The 10,437-nt window shown below is 40.4% G+C and overlaps 1 protein-coding gene and 1 long non-coding RNA gene across 2 annotated transcripts in view; one reads left to right on the forward strand and one right to left on the reverse strand.

The window, feature by feature from the left end:
- Positions 1–7,333: 7,333 nt before the first annotated feature.
- LOC136795700 (uncharacterized) lies at positions 7,334–7,865 on the reverse strand. Its single transcript, XR_010843344.1, has 2 exons — positions 7,631–7,865; positions 7,334–7,546 (listed from the first exon to the last, which is right to left on the reverse strand). It is a non-coding gene; the product is annotated as an uncharacterized lncRNA (long non-coding RNA).
- A 27-nt stretch (positions 7,866–7,892) lies between these two features.
- Positions 7,893–10,437, forward strand: part of LOC106679052 (tubulin polyglutamylase TTLL5) — a 42,482-nt gene continuing 39,937 nt past the window's right edge. The window contains exon 1 of the mRNA XM_014417973.2: positions 7,893–8,193. Coding sequence (XP_014273459.2) covers positions 8,018–8,193 — 176 coding nt within the window. The 5' untranslated portion in view covers positions 7,893–8,017. The remainder of the gene's footprint in view (positions 8,194–10,437) is intronic.

The following is a 10,437-nucleotide window of genomic DNA, read 5'->3' on the forward strand; positions in this document are numbered from 1 at the left end:
TTAAGTTCAAGAGTTTTAATGCTTGATCATCAACTACTCGTCCAAACTGTCATTAATGTCAGAAAAGAGACTCCCAAAACTATGGTTCAACAGACTAGGGATGCTAGGGTCAGAAAAACCTGACGTAGAATACAACTGGGTCTCACAACTCAAAATGATAGCCCACCAATATGGCCCACCAATATATGTAGAAATGAGTTCAATAGTTCATATGAAAACGGAATAATGAGACATAAAGGCGATGTTCTTGAAAAGATCTTGAACCACAACTTCTTAACTAACATCAATAGAGCATTGAATTAAAACATTAACCCCATATATCGATCACTCTGGAGTTTTAACCTACTCAAACCTGAAGCATATTTAACATATAGGTTAAATTAAAAAAAAATAAGGTGCATCACCCAACTAAGAGTAGGAAACCCGGAGGATATCAAACTACACCACGGAAGCAAAACCATCACTTTCAAGGAAAACGAACTCTGTCCATTCTGCAAAGCTTGTACCACATCCTCCTACATTGTACCACAAAGAAAATAGACAATATATCTTAAAGCCACCCATATTCGTGGGTAAGATAAGATATATATATTTTAACATCTTTGGACTTACAAAACATTAAAGATATATTGAACAATGATAGTTAAGCCTAATTGAACAGACAATATAATTACATTGTAACAATATGTAATAAGTTTAACTTTGCATGTGACATATAAATTCTATTATATAAATAGTTTTCGAAGCCAATTAATATCTTCATTTATATCATACTTTTGTTTATTTAAAAGGATTCCCATTATTTTAAGTTAAATATAATGGAGCAATGAGTATTATGTTAATAGTTGTGTATTATCCAATCTGATTTTTTGTTTTTGTTTTTTTATTGTTTTGTTATAAAGTACTTGTTTTATCTTTGTGGTGTTTATTTGTTGTAATTGTAAATGTTTAACATTCAAATGTTAGATATATACAATATCTAACCTTAGCAATAGGCTTTGTAATGGTTAATAGGTTTTTTAACATTTAATATCATAATTAATAACATTTGATATTTAATAACAATTAATATCGCTTCTAACTTCTAGCAATTTTTAACAAAGTCATGACTAAGATTTACTATAAATCCTCAACATTGTCACGGACCATCATAAGTTAATGGAACCAACTGACATATCTTAGGTTTAGATTCCGGCTTGGAAGTGTTATATTCACACCAAATTTAAAGATGGAAAAATAATGGGATCACTAATAAATATAGTCTAGATGTTAGTAGGATTTATAACTCATTATGTTAAAAGAAAGAGTTAAATTATTTTCAGTTTAAATTTCACCAATTCCGGAATTAACATATATTAACGAACATGAAGCAAATGCAAATCATCTTGTTAATATGTATAATTGATGATAATAGTGTAGTAACACTTCTGATATTTTATATGTAATAATCACAATTTTCTCGTAGGTCTAGAAACATTTTTTCAGATAAATTATTTAAAATTATAAATTATAATAAATAAAATTATCATCATAAGGAATATATATATGGACTAAACTTCTATCATGGTATGGAGAGGGGAGGCAAAATCTTTTCCGGAAAGAGCCTGGACAAAACCAGGCAGACTTTTTTTTTTATCCCCTTCCGGGCATTGCTGCCATACGGGCTTCGGCAACAGTGGGGTAGTGGGTTAGGGTTGCGCATGCCACTGCTGCCAATAATTATTTTTTTTATTTTTTTTTTTTCGGCCAAGACTCCCATTGGAGTCCTATACTGCCTAACCATGGTTGGGGGTCAAAGTTCTTCATTTTGTGGGACCGCCACGCAATGAAAAAAGTCAACGTCCCAGGCCGGATTCGAACCGACACCGCCAATAGACATCAGATTGGTAAGACTGTGTCTTAACCACTGAACTATGGGCGGTCCCAATAATTATTCTTTTTGTTTTTCAAACTTTATTTTTTTTTTTTACATATTTTATAAAATTATTTGGTGAGACCCATTTAATTTTTTTTGAAACAATATTTTTAAATTGGTAGTGGTGAAGCCAAGCACTCTGTTGAGTGCCTTAAGATGGGGCTACACCTTATCCAGCAGCGTTGGACCTACCGGACGGATGGTAAGTCCAACTCTCCTGGCACGCATCCGTCCGGTTTCCACCTCCAGTAAGCAGCCTAGTCCAGCCCTCCTGGTCTCATTCTGCTTCTTTGCTATCATCTTCCATTGGTGGCTCGCCGACCGCCGGTGGCCGTGCCCTTCCCAATGTAAAGTGCGTTGGACCGACCACTTCCCTCCACCCGTAGATGAACTCCCTGAAGAACGGGTAGTTTTCCTCCTCCATCAGACGGGAGGACGAGTCGACGAGGGCGAAGATCCTGGTTTTCCTCGTCAACCTGACCTTGGAATCGCTTCCTCTGATCTTCACACTCCTCTTACTAAGGTAGCTACTCACGAGGGAGTATAAGTTGCTGGGGGTGTCAAACTCCTGCAACCGCTGGAGTACGCGCGGCCACTAAATACTATCGAAGGCGAAGGATATGTCGAAGGATAAAAACCAGCCAGACTGCAAGGTCATCACTTCAATATACGAGCATGAGACCAATATATCAATTCACCAGCAGCAGTCGAAGAAGAAGGATCTCCGAAGACATCCACCTTGAAGATTTGGCTTCTCTTGTACTCTCTGTTGTTGGCCCCTCTGCTGATCAACTGTTTAGGTAGCGCCTGCTCGACCGAGACCACTTTCGTCCGTAGAGTACACCCTCTCGAGCGACCGGGCAGCCTTGCTCTGACAGTTCCATCACTCCTCTAGTGTTGACGTTGTTTTGCTTAGGTAGTGCCTGCTCGATTGGAACCACTTTCATCCGTGGAGTACACCTTCTCGAGCGACCGGGCAGCCTTGCCCTGGCAGGACACCAAACACCAGTCGCCATCCCCCACCACTACGAAATGGCTGTCGCAGGAGGCAGTGGCCTCCTGCAATTCTCTTCACTGTCTCCTGACCAAGAAGAACTTCTGAAAGAAAACGAAAGGATGATAGAAGGCCTCCCTGAGAATAAAAGAGCAAAGAGGATACTACAGGAAGGCTGAGAGGTGTTTAAGGCTAAGCACATGTACAGGCAGAGGCGGAAGGAGAAGAGCAGGGCCAAGAAGGATCACCTCCACCAGCACAGCCTAGAAGACAGCAAGGAAGCAGGAAGGTCCAGAATGACATCGCCTTCTCGGAACTTTTAGGAGTATATCCAGCTAAGAAGTCAGGCAGCCGCCGACCCAGCCTGCTCCGGTGACTAGTGCCTCTACCATGCCAACCACACCACCTGGTTGTGTTGTAGTAGCAATCCACTGGGTCCATCACCAAGACCAGGCTGGGTCTCTTCCACCCGGGATTGCATACCTTTAGGTACGCGGCCCGCCCTTCGTGCACATCAGCACTCTACTTCTTCCTGACCAGAAGAATGCACACGGTCACGGACTGCCAAGTACTGCCCTACGGACCATCGGTCCTCAGGCCAGTGCTCAATACCTTTGAAGGTACGCCCGCTACACTACCCGCGACCAAATATCCTCTAAACGAGGCCGACTGGAAAGGATACAGGTCGAGTGTAGCTGAAGCTCTACCAGCCATTGCGCAGTACCTTTTTCTCTTTTTTTATTTTATCCCCCTCCCTTTCTATCTCTGGCATACGGGGTGCGGGAGCAGTGGGGTAGTGCGCTGGGGTTTGCGCATGCCACTACTCTCTAGGATCACCAATTTTACCATTACGCAGTACCGTGCACCGGACCAGGTGGACCCATCGGTGGAGGTAACCATTACCACCCAGAAGGCGAGGTGAGCGAGAGGAGGTGACATATCTTGGTGCCGAGATAAGAAGAAGATTTGATGCCACTTCTCACCAGATGTATCTAAAGGACAGGGTGACCCTGTCACTCAATAGATTAGGTAGGATAGAAGGTGCATTTTGGAGCCTCAGGTACCCTGCAACGATGACCATATATAAAGGTGTAATCTTGGGTATTCTAAGGTAAGCATCCCCTTCATGGAGCCGAAAGCTCACGTAGACACTGAAGAGGACACTGGCCACCATACAGAGATTGGCTCTGCTGAGAGTCACGCAGACATAAAGAACTGTGTCATATGAGGCGGTGCGGGTGCTAGCCGGAGCGATGCCCCTGGGTTTCAACCTCAGGAAGGATGTCCTTAAATATGAAGTAATAAGGCAGGGACTAGAAGTAGGAGCTCCGAGAGGGGATCAGGGAGACTCCAAACTTATGGAAGAAAATGCTGGGGGAGGACTCAATACTGTGGTGGAATGGACGGTGGGTAGCAAACCAGAAGGGCGCTACTTTGAGAAAATTCTTCCCTACCGTCCTTTCTAGATTAAGCGTAAATTGGTCCTGCCAGACTACTGGGTCTCACAGATCCTAACAGGACACGGAGGGTTTTGGATAAAGCTGCAGAGCTTTGGAAAGAACATCGACCCCCGGTGCCCCACGTGCGGAGTTCCTGAAACAGCAGTAACATGTAATAGTAGATTGCTCCGGCATGGAAGGACTTTCGCTGATTGAATGATTTTCGCCCTCGCTGAGTCGGACTTCCGTTTGATGGAAGAAGAGAATTATCCCTCCATTACCCCCACTACTCCCGTAACCAGTATGCCAGAAATGGGAACGGAGGGGGATTAAAAGAAAAACAACATAAAGCGGATGAAGAACAACTACGCAACTGCCATCATCGCACTGAACAGCAGCCAGACCTTCGAGAGCGTGCCCCACCCGCTGCTGTTTCGCCGACTGGAGAAGTTCCTGCTGCCCTATGCCGACTGGTCCGAAACTACCCTAGTGGAAGATCATTCGTTATAAGAGTTGGTGGAGACTTGTCGCCTACGGTTCCCACCACCTTCGGACTTCCTCAAGGATCTGTGCTGGGACCTCTACTGTTTGTCGTTTTTACGGCAACAGTAGTCTCCATCAGGAGGTACCAAGGTTGCAGTCTATGCCGATGACATCGGTGTCAACGCCTCCAGCATGAGAGCTTAACAGCCCCTTCATCATGCACAAACCGTTTCCGCAACTGTCGGAGCTTCACTGAAGAAGGACGGCATCAGAGTAAATCTAGCGAAGACAGATGCCCTTCCATGACGTAATGTCCTTCCAGAATGGCAAGAAGAGATTTTAGGTTCTTTCGGTCAATAGAATCGTTAGCCTTTTTGAGATCTATATAAAGTTAATGAACTACCCCTTCGTACTCGTATTCTCAGTTTTGTTTTGCAATATTTGACATTAAGATTTAACCTAAAATCACATTGGTAGTCTCTGATAATATTTTCAGCGTATTTCGTTATTCGACTAGTTAAGTAACGTAAATATTTTATAACATACAGGCAGGAGTGAGATTCCTCGATAATTATTACAATATGTCCTGGGCATCGTTTTGTGAATTGGTGTAATTAGAAACTCCCTCCATTCCTTAGGCATTTCCTCAATTTCCCAGATCTTTTTAACCGAAAGGTGTATATTAGAGAGTCCAATTTCATCTCATGCCTTGATTAGTTTATCAGGAATATTGTCAGTTCATACTGCTTTATTAGGTTTAGTTGTGATGGCTATTTCGACTTTCACCTTTCACGGTTCTTCTACCCACGGTTCAGCACTCTGGTATTCAGTCAGAGGAGATTGACAGTTATTTCCCGTATTCCGAATACTGTCAAAGTGCTTCTTAAAGGTATCCAATAAATTTACTGGATTAGTGAATATATTATTATTTTTATCTCTTATTTCCATTTCCGTCATAAAGTATATGCAATTTATGCTATAGATTAATAGCTTTGTACATTTCTCTTACGTTATTTTCGATGTTGTTATTTTATATTTCTATTATTTTCTTTTTTAGATATTTTCTTTTTTTGTGTTTGATGAATTTAGATGTTCTTTAAGACCCGGAAGTAATTAACATTGTTTTCCCAAGGATAATTGAGAGTTTTAAACTTAGCGGCTTTTCTTTAATCACACATTTTAAGACAGTCTTCATCGAACCAGGGTTGGTTCATTTTACTTTCCGTTTTCTCAAGACACGAATTACCAACCTCTTTAATATTATCTGTAATACCTACCCATAACCAATATCTTCGCGAACCTCATCTAAAGATTCTAAAGCTTCAAATTTATTTTTTATTTCAAGCATTAATTGATTTTGATAGAAGGAAGTTTTAGTATTACTAGATGATCTGACCGACATTATCTCCCTTGATAAGACCTCATGTTAAATATACTATTTTCCCATCTATGTTGTATCAAGACATGATCGAGCTGATGGTTTGCGAATCCGGTGATGTCTATTTGTGATTATTCTTACGTTTGAACGTGTTACTTTTTCATTAAGAGGTTTTTCGATATGGCAAAGTTTATTAGTCGTATTCCATTATCGTTACTATAGTCTTGCAAACTTTCTTTACCGATCGTAGGATAATACACTTCTTCCCTTCCAATTTTAGTGTTAGAATTTCCTTATATCAGTTTCACGATAATTTATGTTAAACTCCCTCCTATTCATCATGGAATTTACATTTAATCTCTTCATCACTGATTTCGGTTAGAGAATGAATGTGTATCAGAGCGATTTTAAACCAACGTCCCTGGAATATTGCCACCGATATTTTATAAACTTATTATGTTTAATAAACTTTTCCCTCAACGCGGAAAGCAATCTATTTCTAATCAGAAATCCAGCACCAAACAAGTAATTACTGTTCCCTCCGTACCAAATATTGCACTTTTCTTCCTTTTAAGGAATTCTCCACAGGCCAGCGAACATCTTGCAGCTCCACGATATCTAAATTGTATCCCATAACTTTGCGACCAATTTTAACCCACCAGTGGAATTCAAACGTCTTACGTTCCACGTCTCTACACTTAAACATCTAATTTTCTAATTGCGCCATGGATCTCCTGAAGCAGCTCCCACCCGGAGACTCGAACGGTGGACTAGTTTACCTCTGGATACTCAGTGGTTTTCCTCAGCAGGATCTGTGACTATTTTTTTTGGTATTGTGTGAACTAAGAAATATGAAATTAGGGCGTTCAATCCTACATCACACCCTCAAACAAACCTGGAGGGCAGCTCTCATTGTTGGTCAGCGAGTCCATTGGACTTAACCGAGATGAACTTCTAAGGAATTTCCATTAACCATTACCACATCCGCCACCTATTGGACGCTCCTCTACGCGGTAATAAGGCTGCTTGAGGTTTGATATTTATTATCTTTATAAAATGAGTTATTTTGATTGTTCCTAATAAAATGTTCAAAGTTGCTAAGAAGATTATTAAAAACAACACCGTTCCAAAATCAATTTAATATGATTTTTTAAAAAATTGGTCTGTTTAGTTGATATGTAAAAATTATTATAAAAAATGAAGTTTATTTTCCCTGGAGAATTTAGGGTATTTTGTCTGCTATTTTAGAATTTTTATCTGGGATTACTTTGCTATCTGGGATTTCTTCAAGTGCGTTCATCTTCATGATGTTCCTTTCATCAACCGATTGGCTATTCCTGAAAGAAAATATTCTTTTTGATTGGTGTTGAATACAAATAATTCAATATTTTTACCATCTTACTGCAGCTGAAGAAACTAACCACTTTCCCTGACTTGTAGTGTTATCATATCGTACTCAGTTATATCAAGCAAAATCTCTAAAAGAGTATACAATCTACATAAAAACCGAATGGTTTGGAACACCGTATTTTATGATAACCAACACAACCACGGTTTTTTGAGGCGTTTAGTCTCTCTACACTGGAAGCGTTCGAAACTAAAAATTTGGTCCTGATACTATCCTTCATTCGAAATTTAAACTTCATAAAATTGAAACTTTTCAGCTGTAGGTATAATTGCACATGTGATAATAAACACTATTTCACCATGGATTAATGAATTCTGTCAAGGGGTTTCCCAAAATCAATTCCAAATTATGAGAGACTCATAACATTAAACACATATTCCTCTCACACACAGGACACACCATGTCTCACGCACCCTTTTCGGCTGAAGAAAGACTCAAAGAACTGAAAGAGACCTATTTCAAATTATTTTCGGAACGGGAATCCGGTAAAAAGTTTGTTTTTCCTTCTGATGATTATTTATTGCATTATAGGCGTTTATTTCCAGTTCAAAGTACCAGCTACAGAAGTACTCAGGAGTAAGTAATCTTCCTTAATCTTATAATAAGTTTTAGAACAGAAATTGTTGCCTTTGTAATATTTTATAAATGTTTGTAGGACTTACCTGCAGTACATTGTATCATGTACTGCTGTATACAGTCCTCTTCATGGTCAATATTATTGAGTCAATACCGAATTTAATCAGTATGTGGTTCGTCTGACTGGTATATGGTAACCTTTGAATGGAATTTTCTCAATATTTACCACATTCAATAATATTGACTGTGTATGTGTAATTAACATAATTGAGCAATGTATATTAAAAAGAAAAAGCAATATAGATAACAAAATTAAATTATACCCCAAACATTAAACTCTGTGATAACCTTCCTAATTATAACCTAACCTTTTTCATAACAATTATGTTAATCGATACTTCCTGGTTTATAATTAGTTTTCAATTTAATTTAGGGTTAAAATTTTCCTGTTATAATAGCAATACAAAATCTTTACAATGAGTTGAAGGTAATATTGGACATGAGTGTTTTCAAACAGTCGAAAAATTATCAAAGGAAAGGGAACAAGTATCAAACTCAGTTCATAATAATTGGCTCTAGCAAAAATAAATTCAGGTAGGTCAAGTAATGATAGTAAACTAAATTAATCATCACGAAATAAGGCAGAAGGACTCCACCATTTGACCGCACTTAGTCTCAACGTAGCGATAGACGGGCCAGTTAAACCTTTAATCAGTGGTTTTCCACATGTTGTGTGCAGAATTGTGCTAGAAATTAAACCACTCCTACTTGAGTTGGGGTAAAGAGGGTTCTTCTGGAACTAGTTGAAAATTATGCTAATGATTTTGAGGCGCTATCGTAATCATCATTACTGCACCGAAGAAGCAGTAATACCACCTGAGGAAACTCGTTTTCAGCGGGGGGTCGCGTGTGAACATCATCTGGCTAAGCTGCAATCACATACCCTGAGTCATATGCACATGAAAAGAGCAACAGCGCTTATATATATATCTCTTGATTGTTGCCATCCGCTTCGCATCGCCGACTGGAAGATTTCAAGTTTCCCGCTACTGTGCCGACTGATTGAAAACTACCTCAGCGGAAGGTCTATCGTCGTACGGGTCGGCGGGAGCTTTTCGACTCCTGTTCCTACCATCTGTGGAGTGCCCCAGAGATCTGTGCTGGGACCGATATTATTCGTGCTTTTCACAGCCCCGGTGGTATCGATCCAGCACCCGAAGGCAGTGGTTGCTGCCTATGCGGATGACATCGGCATCTATGCCTCCAGCATCAATGCTACAACTGCGCTATTTCATACACAAGAAGCGGCTAACACCATCGCTGCCGAACTCAAGTGGATTGGAATTAGCGTGAATCCCGCCAAGACAGACGCTATCGTGATGTCATACCAAAAAGGTAAAAAAAACACTGCCTACTCACTTCAGGATTGAAGAGGTCGACCAACGGATTTCCACCTCCTTGCTCTATCTGGGGGTCACTATCGATCGTCATTTCTCGGGTCGTGAGAGACTGAAGCTGGCCCGTCAAAAGAGTTATCGATTCTATCATCTGATAAAATCTCCACAGCTCTCGCTCAGGCTCAAGCTCCAGATATACAACGCCGTCATTTGACTGACGCTGCTTTACTGTGCCCCTCTTCTCAACACATGTACAAGACCACGCTCAACAGACTGCAGACTGCAGATCTTCCAGAACTCTGTCCTTCGGAAGATAGTAAGAGGAACAGCGTTTCAGAGGGCCAGAAACATTGTTATCCACGATGAACTCCAGCTACCCTCTGTGCCGAAGTACATTGGCCGGAGACACATCAAATTTTTTGATGGGTTGAAGTCCTGCACCAACCCACTGTTTCGGGAAATCGCTTCTCCACCACCACCTGGGAGATGGCAAGGAGATGTCTCCTTGGTAAATATTTTTACCATGGGACGAGGTTTGGGCTCTGTAGTCTAAACCTAATTTTCATCACGGCAAAGCGGACCCTCCCCGCTCAACATAGAATAAATGCGCTCTTTTGCGACGTCGACTTTGCACATAGAGTGTATAATTGAAATAACCCTTAAAATACCTATGGTAGAAAAAGGATGCCAACCTCAACTATCATATTCCTTTTACCTCAATTCCCTATTTCCTTATTAATGGAGGGGTACGAAAAAAAAAATCCAGTATTTTACAGCAGTCCAAGCGGATCAGATCTTATTCCTCCTTCTCTTTTTTAACATTTTGCTTTCGCTGATACATAAATCA

This window comes from Halyomorpha halys, unplaced genomic scaffold, assembly GCF_000696795.3.
Source record: "Halyomorpha halys isolate HHAL.00 unplaced genomic scaffold, Hhal_1.1 Scaffold173.1, whole genome shotgun sequence".
Taxonomy (NCBI): domain Eukaryota; kingdom Metazoa; phylum Arthropoda; class Insecta; order Hemiptera; family Pentatomidae; genus Halyomorpha; species Halyomorpha halys.